General features: G+C 40.0%; 1 protein-coding gene across 1 annotated transcript; it reads left to right on the top strand.

The window, feature by feature from the left end:
* The first annotated feature begins 246 nt into the window (after nucleotides 1-246).
* LOC115327956 lies at nucleotides 247-5951 on the top strand. The gene is made up of 6 exons (XM_029989025.3): nucleotides 247-326; nucleotides 1279-1328; nucleotides 2098-2110; nucleotides 2185-2207; nucleotides 2300-2439; nucleotides 5620-5951. Exons 2-6 carry the CDS (start codon nucleotides 1283-1285, stop codon nucleotides 5881-5883), a joined length of 486 nt encoding a protein of 161 aa, XP_029844885.2. The 5' UTR covers nucleotides 247-326; nucleotides 1279-1282; the 3' UTR covers nucleotides 5884-5951.
* Nucleotides 5952-24477: the final 18526 nt, after the last annotated feature.

The raw sequence follows: 24477 nt of genomic DNA, 5'->3' as shown, positions 1-24477 counted from the left end.
TCGTCTTTTTTTGTTTTTTGTGTGGCAAGCTATTTCACGAATTCTAATATGAAGTTCGAAATGCCTTTCTTACTTTTGTTCTCAGCGGGCATATGTTTAAATTAATTATCGGCGGCCCCAGGGAACTCTTATGTAAGATAAGAAAATAGGCTACCAAGATTTTACGTATCTTCCTCGATCATTGCCCTGCGATAAACTCGGAGGAGATGCAAAATTCCGCACCTCATGCACTCCCCTTTTGTCCTATATATATACAGCTGCGGCATTACGAACAACGCATGGGAAGGCATTGCTGTGAAGCTCTTCAGAACGCTTCTACAGAAGTCGTAAGTTGCTGATATATATTTATATCATTTTTATTGTGTATCGTAAAATACATTTGCCCTGCTAAAAAATGGAATCATCTGATTTGCTCATATTCTGTCCTAGATAGTCAATTAAGAAGAAATAGTTTTATTATGTTTCAGTGCCTAGTGTGAAATAGAAGAACGCAGCACCTTCGAGGACCCTTGCTCTACACACGATAGAAAAACAAGAAGGCGACAATTATTTTAGAAATTTCAAGAAAGAAAAAAAGTGCAGTGAAGGACATAATCATAAGGTGACGTAATTTTTGCAACTTTGTCAAATAAGAAAGCTATGAAAAAGGCTTTGAGGAAGGCCTGCCAGATATTTCATATGCTCCACGATCCAGTTTGTAAAGAATTGCGAAATTTCGTTCTGGGAACTTTTCTCTAAACGCAGTAATTTGGTAGCTCACGAAATAATTACTAAGCTAAATATACAATCTGGCTAATACATTAAAGAGAGAAAAGTTTTTTTTTTGTAAATACAAAACAATAAGTATCCTAAAAAGAAAAAAATATTTGCATAAATACTAAGCATTTCCGGCTCCTCAATATTTTAAAAATAAAGCAGTTTTGTATTAAATAGGTTAATCATTCCTAAATAGGTGCTATTCTTCCTCGCCAGAGAGAGCCTCAAATGTAATTATCCAAAGAGGAGACCTGCATGGTTGTTTTTAGGCACGCAAAATATAATGAAATGAAATAAGCCAGTGAAGTTTAGTACGATATTCACATAATTTATAAACCCCATAACTTAAACATCTTTATATCGTGATTTTGTTATGCAAGTATATTAGAAGACGTTGCCAAAAACGTTCAATGGTATATTTATTTTATCAGGAGTTCTCTGGTTTTCAGAGTAGAGGAATTATTGAGACTGAAAAAAGTCACTAAAATAACAGTGCGTCTTAACAATGGTATGACATTTCAGAACAATGAAGCTTCTTCTGCTTGCTGTGCTTTGCCTTGTCATATCGGCAGGTGAGTACCGGACGTTTTACATTACTATAACATTGCATTTATACCCTTGGCGTTATACTACGAAAATAAAAATACAAAATAGGCATTACTTGTTGGAATGCGTTAAGGCAGTGTGCAAATCAAAGTTAATAAAAAGTTTCGTAGGATGGTGTTCTTTCTAGATTTGCTCGTGATATTTTTACAAAATCCTGCATGTTACAATCATGCTTTCCTCTAATCCTGTTCATGCTGGATTTCCTTTCTTGTCTGGAACTATATTGGCTGTACAGCGAAGTGGTAATTGAAATTGCTTAAAGAGTTTCGATTTTTTAGGCTCGTAATATTGGTCGTATACCTTATTACGAATATAAGATACGTTTGAAACAATGCAATTGTTTTGCTTTAAGTATAAAAGAATGTGAGCGAGATATGTTTATTTTCGCATAAACACCTTTATGAATTATTTCATTGTACTGATATCACGCAACCTTTTAATGTTCACCTCCAAAGCGAGTATTTCGAGTTTTTTTCTACTTTTCTGATTAATCAAACCGGTCAAATATTCTCATGACCCGCATATGACACCTGTATTACGCGCGTGGTGCAGCGGATATGGACGTTTTTGCCTCAAATTTTTTGGCATTTCAGCCGTCTCAGAACAATTTTGTAATCTCTTTCTTTGTGCACCATAACTAGGATACGAGCTGTTCATTAACACAACAAATAGAAAAATGAATTAATGAAATAATATTAGTATGACATATTCTCACATTTTTTATTTTCTTTACAGCTGCTATTCCAACGTGAGTCAAATATTTTCATTAATATAAATACATGAATGAATGAATGTATATGTCATTAATTGCTTTTTTTACAGACTTGATCTAACGATTGAAAAAGGTAGAGTATGAAATATACTTATATGCTTAATAAAACTGCGCGCTTTGTGTGAACAAATGTGTTTTAAGTGTATTCTGGAAACGTTCCTGCAGAAGTGGAGGATGCTATCAGAGCTGAGGATCCTGACACGGATAGCGAAAGCGACCCAAATCTCCGGAAGGGTGAGATATACCAAGAGATTGGCCGTAAATTAAAGGATGAAGCAAATGCTCCTCACGCAAGGGGAAAAAAGGTAGGACACTTGTGATCTGTGTATAAACTATAAAACAAAACTGATACACACCAAGTCAAAATGTTGTCTACATTTTAGAAACATCGGTACTGAATGGTTAGTTGAGCTTTAAAATAAAATGCGGCTGAAGGCTCATAGTTTCTTACCTACGAAAATGATGCTTGAATCATAAGCCCCAAATGTACTATATATAGAGAAATCTGTCTAAGGCAGACTGATTGGGTTTGACTAATATTTATTTACTTATTTACTTCAGTACCTTACAGGCCCATAAAGGGCATTATGTAAGGAGGGAAATGTACACAAACGATAAAAATAAAGTTCGACAACCTGAAATGAACACAAATTATTACAGACTTACAGAAAGTAATTAATTATAGCACGATTCGTTACGGAAAACACTAGCAAAGTTTCCAATAATAAAAACTTGCTTGAAGAAATTTAAGAGGGTCAGTCATGGTAATCATGTCGTCAGGAAGACTGTTCCAGTACACAATGGTTGAAGGTGAAAAAGTGCGAGAATAATAAACTGAAGGGCAAATAAAAAGGGCCGTGTTATTAGAGTTATCGAGACGAGCAGAAACGTAGAAGGATGATGCGCGTGAAGATGAACGTAGTGCTGAAGAATACTACATTTTATAAAAGAGACAGAGTTTAGACACTACGTCAAAACTGCAAAGGTTGAAAATCCGCACAAAGCTTCAAGTTAGTGACACTCGTGCTACGTAATAATTAGAATAAAAAAAACGCACGGATCGGTTTTGGAATGCTTCCAGGGACTTTGTTAGGTAACAATAGGTGTGGTTCGAAATACTAAAAGTAGATTCCAAAATAGGATGGATCAGTGACACGTATGTTAGACGTTTTAGAAAATAAGGGGAGTTAAAAAATTGCATTCGAAGTAACCTAGGCTACGATTGGCTTTAGAAAGGACATAATTGAGGTTAACATTCCATGAAAGATCCGATGTGACGTGGACGCCCAGGTCTTTAAATGATTTGACAGTCTCAAGTGGAGAATCGTTAATATAGCAAGTCACGTGAAAGTTGGATTTACTTTTGCTGAAAGAACATGTTTGCACTTGTTAGTATTTAATAACATTAACCATGCGGAACACCACGATTGTATTGTCAGCAAACCAGTCTGCAAAGCATCGGCATCAGTTATGTAACCGACAGAACAACAGATGACGAAGTCTTCTACAAAAATGTCGTACTAATGCACTTTAAGTGTTATCGAGGTCATTAATGTATATAGAAAATAGTAGAGGACCCAAAACGCTGCGCTGTGGGATCACATAAGTAAAAGGAAACCTTTAGATACAGAGGTATTGACAGTAGTATATTAAGACCTAGCTGTTAAAAAATCGGTTTTCAATGCTATAATATTAGGATCAATGCTGAGTGCTGAAATCTTAAAGCGTAGACGTTGGTGAGGTACACGATTGAATTGTTTTGAATAATCAAGAAAGATGGTGCATGTGTGATAGGCTGTTTCAACGTTAGAGTGAATGTCAAAAACAAAGCCAGCTAATTGCGTGTCGCAGGAAATTGTTAAAAAAAAAACGTGCTAACGAATAGAAAAAAGTGTATTAACAACTAGGAAATCTACATCATGGAAATATATTACATGTTCCAGTGATTTGCATAAACTACTAGAAAAAAATGGGCCTATAATTTTTGACGTCAACCTTTATGCCACCTTTGTCTACCAGAATGGCCTTGCCAATTTTCCAATCAGACTGTAAATTTTCTTTGTACATAATAATAATTTATAGCTGATATTATCTTCCCTTCTGATGAGAACATTTGTTAGTTATTAATTAAGTTAAGAACGCCATAGGGGGGCGTGTTAACATCTGACATTGTATTGAAATAATGAGGAAGAAAAGTTGGCATAACTCCAGAGCGATTTTTAGTAAATACAGCGACAACTTTTCTTGGCAATGCAGTGGAAGGTACAGGCCCGCGTCCCCTCTCCCATTTTGAGTGTACGCAGGCTCTCCTCCTCCCCCATTTCCGGGGAGAGGAGGAGAGCCCTCGCACACTCAAAATGGGAGCGGGGACGCGGGCGTGTACCTTCCACTGCATTGCCAAGAAAAGTTGTCGCGGAGCATAGTAGCAAATGTGTGGTTAAGAACATCCGCACATTCACTCTTTAGAAAAAGAATCCCGTTAGTTGTTATCAAGTTTAAACCAGATGAATCTCTGGGGTTCATTTATGCTCCAGAAGATTCGCGGGTCATTTGGCAATATTTACGGCAGATCTTCATTATAAAATTTTCTAGGTGCTTTGTGACTGGCGTTCTTGTATTCCAGATGATAGACTTTATACTGATCCCCGTCATTGATGATGTTAATGATTTGATTCGTTCGATTTATTTCATGCAGTTATATAAATCTCCACTTTGTCTTTTGCTTTACAATGCTGCTTGTCCATTCCATTTTTGTTTTAAAATACTGTCTTTTGCTGGAAATATGATAAGAATACAGGACACGCCAAACCTTAATGAACAGTGATTGCTGAATGTTTTCAACTATGTGCCTAAACATTTCAGAAATGGTTTTAATAAAAGGCATGTTTGGTCAAATGCAGCGATTTGATGCAGAGGACGTCGAAATGCGATAGCATTGCTTTCTTCTACGAAGACATATGCTTCTCTATCCTCCTTTTTCTACTCTTCGGCGTCTTTTTGGCACGTTGAGCATGATCCTACTGTGTATATAGCCCCTTCTGTTTAGTGATTCACTCTTCGTCAACGTCTTCCTCTTGAAGGCACTGTGAAAACTGCGGCACGTCCAGTGAGCGCTTCGTCTTGCGACGCGCTCAAAAAGAGGAGAACGGCACATTCTTCACTTTTCAGTAACTTCCCGCATTCATGCCACAAGTAGAGGTGGGCGGCACGCCTACCTCACTTTTTGCACATGCGCGTACATTTCAATGTAACAACCACAAGTGTTCATGTTGGGTGGCAAACAAACTCTATACTGAACTTAAAATCGGTCGTACGTTCAGAGACTCGTATCTGTAAACCAACGATTTTACTATAATATTTAAAGCAATGACCAAAGAGACAAGATGGAAGTAATTTTGACAAAACGAGCTCCCAGGGAACTCGATAATGTCATTAAAATATATAGCAAACACATGAAACATAAACCCATTCCCTTTGCGTTACAGGTTTCAGGTTTCAAGCGCTTCTGGCGGGCTGTCAAGAGAGCCTTCAAAGAGGCCTGCAAAGCGTTCGTCAAAACAGGAAAAGAGGCTTTCATCAAAGAAATAGAAGTTGAATTTGAAGAGGAAATAGGGAAGGTGAAGAAGGCTTTCGAAATGTATTCCCTTGACGAGAAAACAACTTACCAACAATTGATGCTGGACTTTGCCGATACGATGGAGCTAATCGGAGCCAAGTATATTGCCAAGGGAAGGAAGCAGGTGGCTTGAAAGGAAGTCACAGATCTTCAGTGGTGCTTAAAATGGCTAACACTTGTAAATAAAATATCCAAACACCATACAATGTTTCTTATATTAAATGTTGCTTTGAAAGTATTTAATTATTCAAGATTTTACGCAGTGGCTAGTGAAACAATAAAATATAGTGGCTTGTGAAACTATCTCGCTTTTCCATGCTACCGAGCTAGAATCAATAGTGCCAGAATCGTAGAAAATGCTTTGCCATCCGACCTGCCGTTTTATACACTCTCCCGCATCCAATTCGAAAAACCCATTCGGTGAGGTACTTTAGGCGGCGCAGTTGACAAGCGATACTTCATTTTAAAAAAGAGAATAAAAAAAAGCTTAATTCATTACATCATTTATCAACTCATCAACCGAAAAAGCAACGCAAGTCCCTGCGCCGGAAAGCGACGACAGCGTCCGCAGTTGGCACGGGCGGCGAGTCGTCGTGATTCAGTCTCACAGCAAATACTTTACAATATTATATAGGGTGTCTGAAGTACGGAAGCTCGATCTAAAATGGGCCATAAAATCGGCGCCTGCAGGTAACACTCTAAACGTTTCGTTAAATGTGTATTTCAGAGGATGTTTTCACCTACCTGTGAAATTGTAAAATTTCAGAGACAGGTAAGACACAGGTTTTAAAATTAAAAGGCGTAGTTCACTCTCTGTAAAAATAGTGCAAAAAAAGCTTGCCAGTGTCAAGGGTGGACGGCGAGTTAGACGAATGAGTTGAGTGGCGGGGCGCGTTTTGTGGACGTATTGATTGATGGCGCTACCTCCTTATTCCGGATTGGTTAAAAAAAAATGTTGTGACTGCTTGCGACGACCGTCGTGTGTTAATATGAACGTAATATTTTAGTAATGTACCTTTGGTTTAAAAATAAATGTGGTCAATGATATCAAAACTTGAAGTAACAAAAAAGAAAACACGGTTGCACAAGGACGGCGCCCTTGCTACTCACGGATTTCGTATGCGTGTCGTCTGCGCCCTTTCGCCGGTCGGCTCCATCTTCCGGCGTTACCCCGACGCCATGTATCGATGCGTGCGCCAAAGCGCCCCGCGCCATTCGGCTCGGTCGTCTGCGTCGCCGTCCGTCGTTGACCCTTTGAATTTTCTTGCCACTATGTTTCTCGAAACGTTAGCTCGCCCAGCAATTTTGCGAGGTAAATCCCACATGGTAAGTACATCTTTGACGAAAGGTATAGATTGCCACGTGCAGGCGCCGATGTAAGCGGCCCATTTAAAATCAAGCCTTGGCATTTCAGACACAATATACTTTTTTCACCTCTAATCCGAGACTGGGGTGGAAGCTATGAACGCGTTGGACCAGTGATACGTCAATACTTACCCCCATGATCACGCTCTTGTTCACATCCTCGCGCGGAGAGCTGATTTAGGTGATGAAAAGCAGGCGGTTTATTTGGTCTGGCGAGAGCGTATCTCCCACCGCAGTCTCTACTTAAAGGTGAACGAAGTTTAGGGAATACATATTACTGCAAGAAAATCCAAAGGCCTTGAAGTCAAATTGTTTTGCGTAGTTAGAACTGCTGGATCCAGGCTGCCTCGGCGTTTTCCCATTTGAATTTGGAGTGGTGATTGTCGCGATTTACCGTCCTGGACAGCCTTCGAGACAGCGGGGACAGCCGTTTCTGCTGCCTCGGAGAACGCCATACCTCGGTGCCTCGGCGGCCGCCCTCTAATCCCGCGTGGAGGAGAGGTTGGAGCGGCTTCGCCTTCACGACCGAGATGGTCATTCCAGAATGACCAGTGACGTCATGGACTTCGCGCGCAGGATTTCAAATAAATCTCTCGCCGTCAATATCGCCCTAATTTTTTTTCCCGTAATTTTTTTTTTTTTGACGCTTGTGTCCCGACCAAATTGTTTAAACTTTTTGTTTTCTTTTCAGGGGCCCTTTAAGAGAAAACCGACAACAAACCTTCACTGAAATTCAGCTAGCTTGTCTTTGTTATAGGGGATTTGCCGCACGACGTCTACTCCAAGGAGACAATTCTTAAAACCGACAAAGTCTGTACAGCGGTGCTGCTTTATCATGCGGTACCGAACGTCAGGCAATCCCTAGCTTAGTATTTTTATATTTGCGTGTTTTTACGTTGCCTGCGAAGACTCTCCCATCCCCTTCCACGGGCCGTTAGCTCACGAAGGACCCTCGGCGGATGCTGCTAATGCCGGGAGTTGTGGACTGTATGCGCTGCACATTACCGTGAAGCCCAAGGCCATCACCGGAGGAAGGTTTCCTGCCGCGAAAACAAAAGGCGAGGGAATTAGTATTCGGACAGTTGGTATCTTGGTGTTCAACATTGTTTGAAGACAAGCCCGCTTTAACACGAAAGTTGTCTTCTGCTGCATATTCAGACTGGCGAGCCTGTGCAGTATGATTGTTCAGAAGGAGCAAAAGCCACCGAGAGAAAAAAACCACACCCACTTCAGAGAGTGGGTGACCGAGAAGGTGCATTCGGTGCCTCTTAAGTGCGGAGCCGAATACAATGGGTAAACTGGACGATGCGTAAACGACCGCCTACGAGAGCATCAAAATGAGGCTACACCTAAAGTCAATCATCCCACGCATCCCATCGCTGCTCACGCGAAGAAGTGATTTGGGTGCGCACCGAACTTCGGAAGAACCAAGGTCCTGGGAACGCATCATCAGAGATTCGGAAGTGAAATCGTCGAAACAGTCTTTACCAAAAAAAGCCAAAATTAACGTCTCATCTGCATCGTCATTCCTGGAAAGATGTGAAATAGAATTTATCAGGCAAGAACTGGAAAAGAAAAATTATTAACATGGGCAGTCAGGCTACGGTGACTCAATCCTTGAGGCTCTCCCGATTGTAACCTGCTTTCCTTCAGCCCTCCCCGTTCTGGTCAACCCAAGAATTTTTCATTTGTCTTTGCTAAATGAAAGAGTGTGGTTGTCTGTGAAAGTTGTCCGCGGTTTTATATGTTCCATTTAATGTATAAACAAACCTCTTAAGTGGGTATCCGTGCGTACCCAATGAAATACTTATCGAAATTGATAACCACAAGGCTCTTGTTGTTGAGTGTTTCCATGTCGGCTGATGCAATGATGATCCGAGTGAATTTTTGTATAATATATACTTAGTGAGAGTCACGTTCATGGGAGAAGCACTCAGCCGCACATAAAGAATGCTTCACGGAACGAGGGCCAAATCGTTTCTTCGAAAGGTACGGATCGGACAGAAAAAGGGCTATTGTGATATGGGTTCCTGCTAGAGAGCAAATTCAGAAAAAATAAGTGTTTGATATAATTAGTGAATAATTACATTTAGCAATAACGTTAGAATTAATAACTTTAATTGTACCATTTCAAATAAAATGTGTGCATAATTGGAAATTTTTTAATACAGCCACATTAATCCGATATAGGCAGGACCAGCCTTTTACGGGGCTCCGGGAAATACACCCAGTGTCGACGTGGTTTAAAAAGAAAGGGGGGGGGGATCTTCTTAAGAGGCAACGCAAGCAAACGCAAACATAAGTCTAAACTAGGGAAACCATTACCATTTACACCCTAAGATAAAACAGGACAGCTGTACTGCCTTGGTCGATTCAGGAAAACGTCCCTTAAGAACACACATTGTGCGGCAACGAAGACCAGCTAGCTCAAATCGAGTGAAGGTTTGTTGGCGTTTTTTTTCTTAAGGACGTCATAGGCTACTTAATTGTTTTGCCATTACAAGCTAGTTCAAGTCAATATAAATAATAAAAAAAAACAAAAAAAAATAAAAAAATACGTTGTTTTTTTTTTAAATAAGGGACGTTCAATTTTGTTGCAAGTAGGGAAACGAGCTCCGTTTCCGCATTACCGTATTTACTTGAGTAATAGCCGCACTATTTATGAACAAGGCCCTTGTGTTTACTTTCCCCACAGAACACATATACAGCCAATCATCGCGTTGCGCATAAATAACATAGCGAATAACCAGATCGAGAATATGAGTCTCCATGCAAATGAGATCTTCATAGATGGTATCTTCGCGCGAAGATGTTAGCTCTATCCTGTAAACAGCTGTAATCATGCTGTCGATCGCGGTGATTGGCAATCCGCGTGCTCCGCGGAAAAGCGAACTCCAGGTTTTCTTCATAAACAACGTGGCTTTTACTCGAGTAAATACGGTAATAACAAAAATTCAATAACGACAAAGCATATGTTGCTTATATATCTTCGTAAATTCCAATTAAAGATCATCAGTTTCTTATATGTTTCGTAGTTTTATATAAAGTTGTAGTTTAATAAATAATTTATGAATGGGTCTAAAGCATGTTTAAGTTTTTTCTTTAATGGTTTTGCACAGAAATATTATATAGTAATTTTTAATATTTTGTGTTCGTGTCGCAGACCTTTCATAAAACGAGTAGAGCAAATAATTACGGCCTGCATTCTTCGGTGTGATATTGACAGCTGTGCGAGTTACCATTGCTGAACCCTGGCAATCTCCACCCCTCGATCTTGGAAATTTTATATCTTCGGAAGAACATTAGCTACGGCGTTCGCGTATAGCTTTATGGCTCCTACATATATTTTTACATAAGTAAAAAAAAATATATGCTCCAGACTGCCATCTTACGATTTGACGTGTAAACACCTTAACCTTAAGAAACACAAGACGTGTCCTATTATGTTGTTCACATGTCCAGCGGTGTGATTTTTTTTGGGGGGGTCATTTTTATCGGCGAATGCATCAACGTCATTGCCCGCAAAGCGACAAAAAGATGCTCGAGACCTGCCGCGCTCTGCGTGATTTGATCGAATATTGTATACTGTATTGTGTATTGCATTGTACATTGTATTGTATTGTATATTGCATACTGGTAGGCAGTCAAGGACGCGTTAATCATACTGCCTTCAGGCCCTACATAACAAACTCGGGGTGCCCCAGGGATTTGTTTTAGGCCTTCTCTCATTCTCTATTTTTGTGAACGATGTCTCTTTAGTTGTTATAAATTTACTATTCCTACAGTATGCGGATGATATTAAAATATATTGAGAAATTTGAACTACTAACGACCGACGTGAACTCATTCACTGTTTGGTGCAAAGAAAACAAGCTTCGTCTTAATCGTTCAAAAACGAGTAATGACATTTTCATGCAAAATGCAAAACATATACTTCCCTTATCGCATTGACGGAGAATCATTGTCCCGTGTAGCAGAAATAAGAGATCTCGGTGTTGTTTTTGAATCCAACCTGCGTTTTGATGTTTATGTGGGAAAAATGAGTAGTGAATCCTTGCGAGCTTTGGGAGTTGTGTGTCGCGTGATTAGAAAATTTACCAATCCATGTACTTTTATTACCCGTTACGCTTCACTCATCCGTTCTCAAACAGAATAGGCGTCAGTAGTGTGGAATGGCATCTGTAAAACGAATTCACTAAGAACAGAACGAATACAACAAATATATATTTCTATTTTAAACACCACTAATTGACAAGTGATGATCATTCGTAGAATTAGGAGGCTTTGCTGAAACGTATCAAAATACTTGGTCTGTATCTTCGCCGAGAGAAGGCGGACTTGTTGTTTTTGTTTAAGACCCTGCACGTGTCTATTGATTCTCCGAGTCTACTGTCGGAGTTTCGCTTCAGGCTACCCAGAGTGGCTACAAGGAATAATTCTCCATTTTATATACCCGTAACTTTTAGTACTATATGCCCGATCCCCAGGTTATTGTAAAGTGACAAGGGGTACGCGATAAAACTTGATATTTTCGATTCTAGTTCTAACAAGTTCGGCCATTCGGTTGGAAAAATGTTCAAGGTAATGCTGTCCTGAAATGTATTTTTTCTTGTCAAGCGAGTATTGCTTCGTTGCGTTAAATATGAGGCTATAACATTTAGCCGTAATGAAATGTCAACGCGTTAATCTTCTCTCTTTCTATGCGTGATGAAATGTATTGCTTATGTAGTATTGTCTAGGTGTAATGTTTCTATGGTTTACTCGTCTTAATGTGGGTATGCGTAACATATGTATGTTTCATTTTAGTAAGCGTCTGAATATGCGGGTGTGCCAGCACCAAGACCTTATGATTGTTCCTGAGCACCAAATAAAACAATTATTGCTTGATTGATTTATTATAATTTTTATTATTATTATTATTTCCCACCATGGAATGGGAATGAAACTTTACGACAGCGATTTATACTTCCCATATAAAAAAAAAAATATTAAAGTGATTGTGTTCCGCCAGAGCCCCCCCGGAACTCAGGAATATAAAATGTCTAAAGTAAAAAAAAATGTAATCGTGATACTCATGAGTGAACTATTTTACTGTATTATTTCATGACCTCCACGAATGGGGGCAGATATACTCTCCTTGTTTCTCTTAGTTTCAAGTATTATGCGTGTCCGGCTGCAGTGACAGCAGCTATTGAAACCTGTGCAAGACATATAAACTCTATGTTATAAAATCTTAGTATTGCTACGGTGATTGGGGGTCAGAGACTCCCAAGCATCATAGCAATGGCGAGGTTTAATCCGAACTGGCCGCCGCAGGCTATTGAACGATCACACTGCCACTGCACCTGCGACAGCCCGTCGTGCTCTTCTTCGTAGCATTAGACTGGGGAAAAGTGAAGGTCACCTCGACCGAAGAGTTTGGCTGCTGGAGAAGATTGAGCGATGGTGCAATGGTGCGAAGGGTGGGTGGTGTGGCTTCATGCGAGTGACGTGCACAATGTCTGTTGACTTTCGACGGTCAATCACGGGCTCCAGAAGTTCGACTTTGTACTTTGCGTCAGAGATGCGGGACCCGATTCTGTAGGGCCCACATAGCGATGACCCAACTTGGTAGCTTGGCCTTGTTGTTGAACCAGGGTCCCAATTCAAATTCATCTCACCGCGACGTTCAGCATACCACGCACGTCAACTAGAAAATGTCAGGATTATTGGGAGTCAGACACGAGACGTCTGCTAAATTGCGAGGTTCCGGCAGTCGCCTTTTTGCTTAAACTACTTCTTTACAAAACGCTTGTTTGTTCTAAAATTGAATTTACCTCTTCGATTTGGGACTCCGGTACTGACGTGCTAACACCTGCACTTGAAGCTATTCAAAATCGATCCGCCCCATTCATACTTACAAATTATCACCGCACTCCCAGCGTAACATCCATGAAAATACATTTGAATCTGCCTAGTGTTGCCTCGCGTAGAGAATTGTCCCATTTGTGCCTGTTTCACAAAAGCTAAAATAACAATCGTATTTCGTAGAAAAAGCTTTTAACATCCTCTCCTTACATATAACCACGTCTCGATCAGCAACACAAGATGAGTGTACCTTCGTGTAAGACAAATACTTTTCACAATTCATTCATAAACCACACCACAGTGTTAAGGAACCACCTTCCAATGTGTGCGGTATCGATCTCTGATAGCCCCGCTTTTAAAAGCTGTCTTAACAATGTTCACAATTCAGCATTTCACTAATATGTACACACTGTATTGCATTCATAGGTTCTTATTTATCGAGTGTTGTTGAATTCCAGTGATGTAACCCACTCTCTCTGTAATGCCCTCAGACCTTGAGGGAACTTTTAAATAAATTAATTAATAAAAAAAATGCGAACTGGGCGACTTAGGCTCTTGAACGATAAAGTTGCAAGGGCACTTGCAACAGTCTCCCAAGCAGCACGATTCTCCGGTTCAAGCTTGAACCTGCTTGGGCAGCTGGGGGAGTTTCTCCGGCCCAAGCACCATTTTTCTCCATGGGGCAAGCTTGCCCCAGTCTATCCAGCTGGTCCGGCAGTTTAGGGGGGGGGTTCCTTGTCTAGCCAAGTTTGGCTATACGGTGTAAAACCAGCCTGGACCAGGCTGGCAGTTCATTGGTCAGCCAAGCTTGGCAAAACGGTGTAAATGCAGCCTGGGCCACGCTGGCAGTTCAGTGGTCAGTAAAGCTTGGCAAAACGGTGCAAATGTAGTGTGGGCCAGGGTAGGATTTTTCTGGTCATTCTGTCTTGGTTATACGGGGAATTTACAGACTACTCCCAAAAAGGCCTATGCCATCATACAAAGGATGTTTTTGTTGCGTATAGCCAAACAACACCTCCAGTTGTTGGTGCTTTGCGCATAAAAAACTGGTTGCTACTTCGTTCCGGATTTAGTGCCTCACGTATAATAAGACTGCCCAGTAATTTCCTCAGAATATTTGAAAAATAAAATGGGAGGTGAAAACATATACTAGATGCTGTATTTATCGTGTAGTTGGCATGCAAATGAAGCTGCCAAATTGAATGAAGTTTGATACAGTGATTTTTTATGTAATGCTCAATACATGGTGCTGGCTTATGCCCGAGTACCGCTATAGCGACAAACAGAAACAAACGAGAGCGACAAGCTTCAAACCACAGTCTTTCGCGATTTGACAGGCTTTGTGGAATAAAAGAGCCTACGCTGAAACACGAGCATCATGCACGTGAGGGTATATTTCACAGGCTTGCAATTACTCGTGCTTATCTCACGGACACCGGACGACAAAACGCCTGACAAAGGCACCATTGCGGGCATGCTGCATGGGTTGGAGCCTTGTCTGTGTCGTTTTTTTGTTTTGTTTATCGCTTAAGGGGGGTCGGGCATTACAAGTTATAAGGCTGGTTGCTGGCCGAGTATCTGTTTCTTGGTAACTGGCCTTCACAGCTAGCAAGTGGTTCTGCCGATTGGAGAAATATTGACAGCAATTGTCGATGATTCATTCCATGACCACTTCATGAACGGTGACGTGGAGCTGGATAGCAGCAGCTGGAGAAGAAACAGGATAAACAGAGATGCATGTTTAATAAATATGTTTTACATAAACTGTAAGTCATGCTCCTAATTAAATCATAACACAGCAGAAAAGCTACTCAGAAGCTCTTGGTAATATAATTCAGTCTCCTTCAATATAAAAGACCTGGCGAGAGTGCGTGGCCGAGGCCGCGAAGGTCGGAAGAGCTATGTGCGCTACGCGAGATTCCGTTCTGCCTCGAGGAAAGGACTTTCCCTGGGGCTCAGCTGCTCCTGAACTTGCAAACAGTTCTTGGTTTAGGTTTAGCCTAAGAGTGCGCTTTATTGGCGTCACGTCCGTCGCGTCCAGAGATATGGTCACGAAGGCTCGAAGCAAGCATGCTGAGAACTTTTTTGGTTATGAAATGTTTCTGGAGTAAAATTTAAGAACGGGCAATGTCAAATAAACATAGATTAAAGTTACACCTGAGCCTCATATTTGAAAATAAAAAGTGTGGTGGAGAGGGCAGTCATTATTTAGAAAGATGGCACGGACCTTGCAATTTAACAGTACAAATAATCGCCTTGACTCGGGCAAGTCTCTTTCAGACAGCTATTTTTGAGTTAGTAGCCATGACATGATGCTGATGAATTTCTCTCCACCGCGAAATCAATAACTGATAAGAGTGTGTTGCGCTTTAGCTGAGCCTCGAGTGAGTCCTCCCCTTGGAAAGATTGGCATCTTAGAGAGCGCGCGCAAAGCGCTCCTACCAACCAGTGCCTCGGCCATGCTCTCCCGGTGGGTCTTTCATATTGCTCTAGGCTACATAACGCAGGAACTACAGAACTCGACAGTGACAGGCATGGTTTCCCTCTCCATGTAGTGTACTACTGTCAGTTAATGCAAGATAAAAGCCAGTTAGAGCAGCTCAATGTGAACACCACATATAATATGTAGCGCTGCAGGTTGGTCAGATAATTTGAAAGCAAATTTTAAATTGCCGTAAGGTAAGCATTTCCGGTTCTCTCGATAGTAAAACTGAGCCACAAGCACAATTTTACAATAAAGACAATGGTGTCTACTTTTCTTTTAAATACTTAGAAGTACTTTTTAATTTTTATGTTAGATACCTGTAAGATTATATTTAAAGTGGTGTCAACTTCCACTGACTGCCCTGAAGCTATTAAACCACGAAAACGAAATTGCCTAGTTTTTAAAACGCAACAGAAGAAAATCAGATAAGAAAAACTATCAGTCTAACTTGATGATTATTATTAATTATTTAATTAATTAGTTAATTTTTATTTCCTCATCATTTGTGCTCATGAACAGCTTTCTCCTTTGTAGTGGTGCACAAATAACACACAACAAAGAGGAAGAATGATTCTGCAGATGGACGAGAGAAAACTTGAACGCTACAAGAGACGGGTTTAAATTTATAGATTTGGAGGAGAAAGCCTGGACGACTGCAAAAAATGGGTTAAAAGCGTCAATGCGGGAAGCATTGAAAAGTATTCTACAAGGTTTGAATGCGTGTCATGGGGCAGGTTTGGAAGAATTGTTTGACATAACATAGAAGAGAAATTCACAAAAAATCTTTCGGAACATGAATATTTATCGCTGAAGTTATATCAGGACAATCAATGACTTCGTGAAGGTATTCGAACCAAAATATGAGATCCTGTCGCGTCGTCTGGCACTCAAAGTAGAATAATTGTATTGTCATAAAAGTCTTCTATATTCAAAGTAAACAGTGCGACCGACAAACCCGTCGTAAAAAATTCGAAAGAAACGTTTCTGGACATTTTCAATCACTTCTTGGTGCGTACGCCCAAACGAATTCTGTACATCAGAGGAAAACTGCGGCTTAGTCCTAATTATTGAAAATTATAACTGCATAATACTAGCCGACATGGACAACTCACGTGTAATTCTGGATATGACACCCAATGTACGGAACAAGGCGTTGACAATGTTGTTTACATATATTAAATGACACAGAAGAGTCTATATGAACTCCAAGATGACGAGTGCAATTCACCATTTGCAAGAGGGCCTTGCTGAGTTGGTAACAGAAATGTAAAAGTCTTAACCTTTTAGCAAATTACATAATAACAGTCTTTGTTGCGTAAAGTGTCAGCTTGTTAAGACTACACCACTCACTCACTGATTTGACATATTGATTATATTGAATCAATAACTACAATGAATGCTAGAATATTCTTTTGAAAATGTATTTTAAAACTTCAGTGTAAAATGGGATAAGACATATCATGCTGGAGTCCTACTAGAGTGACCAACAGAAGCAACCTGCCGCGACAAGCCTCATTCAGCATGCACACGAAGATACCTTTGGCATGCTTACCGTCTCTCGGGGCTCATAAAGTAAGCACAAGTGATTGCAAGACTACAAACATATATCTAGGCATGCGTGCTGCATGGTCTTGAGGCTTAAGATGGCAAGTTAGTTATTCATCATGAAATAATATGCCAAAAAATATGAACAGAGGAAGGAAGATCTGGACAAGACATGGCGTAACTTTCAACTGGGTGGTTTATTGAAAAAAAAAAGAAAATATATAGAAATGAAAACTGACACCTGCTGTCAGAACATTGTAAGATAAGGTGAAAACACACTCTCTCAGAAAACAGCGTCACTGGCTCTAAATAGAGTGGTGAAATTCTTTGTCGGACAATGAAAATTAGGGTGCACTCACAGAGGTTGTTACCCTGGGATTTTATCAAGGTCACCTATCAGTTAACTGTGTCTACTGTGAGTGCAAGTCCAACTTGGAAAATACGAGTGTCAAGTACGATTAAAAGACAAAAACAGCGAGGAATATTCACAAGCCCGTCTTGATAGAATCCTAGGATAACAACTCATGTGAGCGCTCCCTCACTGCTATTATCTGATCGTCGGTACACTCTGTAAACTCGCCCCTTTGTTTGCCGTGTAGACGTTTTACAAAGTTTGGCAGTCAATGAATGTAAAAAAAAAAGAACCGAACATGTGGTGTGCAACACCTACGACAAGTGGGACAGTGGTAACCGGGACTGCCAGTTGTTTCCGAATACCGGTTGGTTAGCGAGCAGGGGTGAGGATAGAGCCCAGGGCCCTTGGTCTCTGCAGCGCGATATTTTGCTACACGTGTTCGCAGTTTTGGTGTTCCACCGACCTCCTTTAAGGCCAGCTTTAACTGAATACAATCCAAATGAAATGTGACTTTGCGCCGTGGCGCGTGCGTGCTTCAATTTCGGTATATTACGCCCGTGCGATGATTTTTCAGCAACAGAAGAATTTAGGTATCAATTATCTCAAACACTGCAGTGCTGATGAAATTAATTATTGTGGCAATTTGTGCCAGTTGGTTCGTGATCGTAGACAAGTGACAAAAAATAAACAGGGACAAGAAGTTGACGTGAACACTGGCGCACTCAACTATACTTTGTCTCATCCTACGATGGACTAAAGGCCAAAGCCACGGGCCGCCAGGTCTAATAGGACGAATGATTCTTCGAATAAAAAAGCGCTTCATTATTTGTATAGCTTCGAAACTCACTGAAGGCTATTGTCCTTTGTCGGACCACTGTTCGCCCATCCCCTTCAGTAAGCGAGACGCAGATACCGATACGTGCATCGAACCGCAATAACGACGTAGTTCTTAAGTGGCTCGGGATTCAGTCTGGCGTTTCGTATCTTTTGCGTTTAGTCCATTGTAGGGTGAGACGAAGTATAATATTTATTGAGAAAACAATTTTTTAAATAGCCATAAAAAACGTCAGTCATGACTACAACCGGTGTAGCCCTTTATCAATAAATATTCTTTTGCCGATAAGGTTATGGTTGTGTCACTTGAACACCTCGTGCCTTTAGCTTTTATCTGAAACGCCTCATGTAGTTTTCTAGATAATTTATCTGAGTATCTGGCAAAATATTTGGCATGATCAAATGACAGGAGCTAGGGCAGCGGCTGCAGTGTGTTGCCGCTGCAGCCGTTAACTTCGCTCTTCCAAAAGACAAATGCCAAACGAAACACCGCAAAAAATGCACAGAATGCACGGCCGGAGTTGTGTACGAAATCCCAACGTCATATGGTTCCGTATACATTGGCCAGGCATGCCGGCGTTTTAACCATTGCGCCCGCGAACATCACGCGGCAGCACGCTGTCTTCCTCTTCCTCGTGGAATTATGTAGTTATTAAACATCCTAACGTTGATATTTTTAAAATAAGTATAATAGTTAAAATCTTAATATTAATATATTAATATATTATATAGCATATAGGGAGCCAATCATCACGATGATTAACTCCCTATATGCTATCCCGCGTTGCGAAATAACTTACCTGTATGGATCTTATTGCTGTAATTTTCACCGATTTCTTCTGATTTGCAAAGGCTAAAAAACATCTTGCAGAGATGGTCACTTTCTGGTGTGATTATACCAAAATATAATTGCTCTATAAAGGGTAAAACACAAGCAGGCTGGTGAAATAGCTCTGAAAATATTCTTTAAGGCTCGAGCCGGGCGTGATTATCTGGTTTTTGCGTGTCGTGGTCTAAGACGCCATATTTAGTATAATTTTGGTTCATTAAAGTAAATAGCGGCTTTAATTAATGTAGGCAGGGAGCCATTCTAATGGTCATCCACTTCATGTTTTTTAAAAATTATACACAAGACAATATTACAATCCTAATTTCAGTTTGAACTGTTAGTTTAACATACATCACTACGACATATCTTAGAGTGAGAAGTTGCGTAAAACGCAGTTTCCATTCGCCGGACACCTTCAACGGGACGAACTGCATAGCCTGCTAATGTTATCAACAAGGCAATACAGTAGTGTAAAAAAAGCACTGCGAGTAACAACGTTCTATAGTCTCTTTTGTTTTCTGTGCGAGAAAATATATCTCGAAGTCTACAACGATGTTAGAAATGTCTTTTGCAGCGGAGTTGTTTACGGCTAGTTTCTCCAGGATCATGTCCGTCCTTAATTGACCTGATGACACAGAACTCAAGAAAGCTACCGCCATCAATGAGCGATGGCGGTAGCCTTTCCAGCCTCTGCACACTGGTTTGGCGACTTCCTGCGGCCCATCACTTCGTTTCCACCATAGTACAGCTTCGCTGGTTTTCCTTCTTCGCCAGAGTGGAAAGGTTGAAAGTGTTTTACTTTTCGTCTCGGCGGATGTATGTTTATCTTAATTATCGGCGACAACAGGGAACTCCAACATACGATTAGAAAGAGGCTACCAAGATTTTAATTATCATCCGCGAGCATTGTTTTGGCGATAAACGTGGATGAGAAGCATGACTTTCGCCCCTCATCCACGACCCCTTTGTCCCATAAATAGAGCCGCAGCATTACGAACCACGTATGGGAAGGCATTGGTGCGAAGCTCTCCACAACGGTTCTACGGAAGTCGTAAGTCGCTGATATTTATTTATATAATTGTTATATCGTGTCGTAAAAGGCATTTGCTCTGCTAACAAAAGGGAGAATCATCTCATTTGCTCATATTCTGACCAAGCTAACCAATTAAGCAGAAATTGTTTTACTATGCTTCGGTGCCTAGTGTGAAATTGAAGAACCGAGCAACTTCTTGGACCCTTGCTCTACACACGATAAGAAAACAAAGCGACAAATATTTTAGACCTGTAAAAAAAATAAAAAAACTGAAGTGAATGACATATCCTTGAGGTGACGTAATTGTTGCAAATTTTTCAATTTACAAAGCTAGAGAAATGCTTTAAAGAAGGCCTGTCAGATATTTTATGTGGTCCACGATCCAGTTTGTCAAGAAATGTAAAATTTCGGTGCAGTAACTTTTCTCTAAAAGCAGTAATTTTGGTAGCTGACGAAATAATTACTAAGCTAAACATGCCATTTGGCTGATACATAAAAGAGAGAAAACTTTTGTTTGTAAATACAAATAAAAAATCCTTAAAATATATGAGAAAATATAAGCATAAATAGTGGACATTTCGGGCTCGTCATTATTTTAGTAAAAAAAAGCTGCTTTTGTAATGAATCGGTAAAACCATTTACAAATCGGTGCTTCTTGTGAGAGAGAGCTTCAAATGTAATTATCATGGAAGGTTTGTACGATATTCACTTAATTTTTAAACTTTATAACTCAAACAGTTTTATATCGTGATTGTGTTATGCAAGTATATTAGAGAACGTTGCGGAAAACGTCTAATGGTATATTTATTTTATCAGAAGTTCTATGGTTTTTCAGAGAGTGGAAAAAAAGCCAGTACCATCCGAGTGCGTCTTAACATTTGTATGAAATTTCAGAACAATGAAGCTGCTTCTGCTTGCTGTGTTTTGCCTTGTCATATCGGCGGGTGAGTACCGGATGTTTTTCATTACTAAAATATTACATTTATACACTTGGGATTGTATTACGAAAATGAAAATATACAATGAGCGATACTTGTTGGGGTGTGTTAAGGCAGTATACAAGTTAAAGCTGATCAATATTTTCATAGGGTTGGTGTTTTTTCTAGAGTTACTCGTGAGATTCTTACATCAACCTGCATGTTACGATCATACTTTCCTCGAATTCAGTCCAAGCTGGAGTTACTTTCTTTTCTGGAACTGCATTGGGCGTACGAGCCAAGTGATAATTGTTAGTGCTTAAAAGAGTTTCGATTTTTTTAGGATTGTGATATTGGTCGTATAGCTTATAACGAATATAGGATACTTTTGGAACAACGGAATTGCCTTGCTTTGAGTCTTAAAATATGTGAGCAAGATCTAATATGTTTGCATAAATACCTTTATGATTTAATCAATTGCACTGATATCACGAAATCTATTAATGTTCACCTCCATGTCGAGTAGTGCCAGCTTTTTTCACTTCGCTTGTTAGTCAAACCACTCAAATATTGCCACCAGCAAGACCGAGAAAGCAACACTCGGTCGCGGACTTCTAGAAGATTCGCGTTCATTCTCACTCCAGCCGTAACTTCCCTCCTGCTTTCTTGTTCTTGAGAGTGCTAGTTCATCCTAGACCCGAGAGCGCGACGCTCGAACCCTCTTTGGTGAACTTTTGAGGTTGTGGCGCATCGTAGATAAGCAGCTACCTGCGGACTTGTCGAGACAGTCTCGCTCTCGCTCTCTGTTACGCCGGGAATCGCCGCCCGCTTTTCTGCTGCCTCGACGCTCTTTCTTTACTTATTTTGTTTGGCAGAAGTTCGCATATTAAACCTTTATTTTTCAGTTCACAGTTCACTGTTCCCGCGTATGACACCTATACTACACCCTTGGTGCAGAGGATATAGACGTTTTTGCCTGAAAAGGTTTAGCATTTGAGTTGATTCAGACTAACTTTGTAATCTCTTTGTGCATCATAACTAAGACAATAGCTATTCATCAACAAAACAAATAAACAAATGAATGAATGAATGAATATATCTACTATTATACGAAAACATTTTTTGTATTCTCTTTACAGCTGCTATTCCAGCGTGAGTCAAATATTTTCATTAATATGAACACATAACTGAATGAATGCATATATATCATGAATTGCTTGTGTTACAGAGCTGATCTAACGAATGAAAAAGGTAGCGTATGACATATAATGTATGCTTAATAAAACTGCGCGCTTTGCGTTAACAAATGCGTTTTAAGTCTATTCGGCAAACGCTTTTGCAGAAGTGGGGGATGCTATCGGAGCTGAGGATTCTGACACGGCTAGCGAAAGCAACCCAAATATCCAGAAGGGTGAGATATACCAAGAAATTGGCCGCCAATTAAAGGCTGAAGCAAGTGCTCCTTACTCAATCGGAAGAAAGGTAGGAAACTTGTTGTGATGTATGTATAAATTATAAAACAAAACTTATACACACCAGGTAACAATGTTGTCTACATTTTTAGAAACATCGCTACTGAGTGGTGAGTTAAAAATGGAAATAAAATGCGGCTGAAAGCTCACAGTTTCTTACTTACGAAACTGATGCTTGAATCACGAGCCTCAAATGGAATATGTATTTTAGCTTAGGCAGACTGATGGGGTCTGACTATATTTTATTTACTTGTTTTTTTCAGTACCGTACAGGCCCATAAAGGACGTTATGTAAGATTGGAAATGTACACAAACAATAAAAAAAGTTCGTGAACTTGAAATGAGCAGAAAATATTACATATCTATACAAACAAATCAGTTATAGCACAAATCGTTACGAAAAACACTAACAAAGTTTCAAATAATAAAAAAAATAGCTTGACGAAACTTAAGAGGGTGAGTGCTGGTAACCATGTCGTCAGAAAGGCCGTTCCAGTCCACATTGGTTGAAGGTAAAAAAAGGCGAGAAAAGCAAACTGAAGTGCAAGTATTAAGGGCCGTGTAATAAGAGCTATCGAGACGAGCAGAAACGTAGGAGGGTGATGCCAGTGAAGATGAACGTAGTGATGAAGAATAGTGATTTTTTATGAACGAGACACAATTTAGGAACTGTACGTAGGAACTGCAAATGTTCAAGATCCGCACAAAGCTTTAAGTTAGTGACACTCGTGTTACGCAAATAATTAGAATAAAAAAAAAAAGGAAAGCACGGAACGGTTTTTGGACTGCCTCCAGAGACTGTTAGGTAAAACAGGTTGGGGTTCGAATTACTAAAAGCAGATTCCAAAATAGGACAGAGTAGTGACACGAATGTAAGACGTTTTAGAGAAAAAGGGGTGTTACTAAGGTTTCGTTTGAAGGAACCAAGGCTGCGATTTGCTTTAGAAAGGACATAATTGAGGTTAACATTTTATTAAAGATGAGATGTTACGTGGAAGCCCAGGTATTTAAATGATTTGAGCCTCAATTGGAGCATCGTTAATAAAGCAAGTTACTTGAAAGTTAGATGCTTTTGCTGAAAGAAGATGTTCGCCCTTGTTACTATTTAATACCATTAACCATGTGGAACAGCACAATTGTAGTGTCAGCAAATCAGTCTGCAAAGGGTTTGGATCAGTTATGTAACCGACACGACTATAGACAACGCAGTCGTCTCAAAGAGTCGTACTAATGAACTTGAAGTGTTATCGAGGTCGTTGATGTATATATAAAAGAGTAGAAGAACCAAAACACTGCGGTGTGAGATCACAGAAGTAACAGTAAAACATTAGATACAAAGTTATTGACAGTAGTAAATTGGGACCTAGCTGTTAGAAAATCGGTTTTCAATGCTATAACATTAGGATCAATGACGAGTGCAGCAATTTTAAATATTAGACGTTGGTGACGTACACGATGGAATGCTTTTGAATAATCAAGAAAGATGGCGTCAGTGTGATCAGGCTCTTTCAAGGTTAGAGTGAATGTCAAAAACAAAGCCAGCTCATTGCGTTTCGCAGGAAATCTCCTTTTAAAAACCATCTTGACGAATTAAAAAAAAATGTTATTGCCTTTTAAGAATTTTACGACATGGGAATATATTATATGTTCCAGTAAATTGCATAAACTATTGTAAAAAATGGGTCTATAGTTATTGACGTCAGATTTAGAGCCTCCCTTGTCTACCAAAATGGCCTTACCAATTTTTCTGTCACACTCTAAATTTTCTTTGGACATGATGATAATTTAGAGCTCATACTATCTCCCCTTCTGATGAGAAAATTTTGAAGTTGTTAAGTAAGGAACGCCATGGGGGGGGGGGGGGGGGGGGTGCCGGCGGTCGTGTTAACATTTAACTTTGCATTGAAATTATAAGAAAGAGAAGTTGGCATGGACTCCAAAGCGCTTTTTTAGTAAATACAGTAGATAATGCGTTGTTAAGAACCTTCGTACATTCACTCCCTGGAAAAGGAATCCCGCCAGTTATCAAGTTCAAATCAAATTAA

The sequence above is a fragment of the Ixodes scapularis genome, unplaced genomic scaffold, assembly GCF_016920785.2.
Source record: "Ixodes scapularis isolate PalLabHiFi unplaced genomic scaffold, ASM1692078v2 PGA_scaffold5__190_contigs__length_132052651, whole genome shotgun sequence".
NCBI lineage: Eukaryota > Metazoa > Arthropoda > Arachnida > Ixodida > Ixodidae > Ixodes > Ixodes scapularis.
This window is presented reverse-complemented; position numbering and strand designations above follow the sequence as displayed.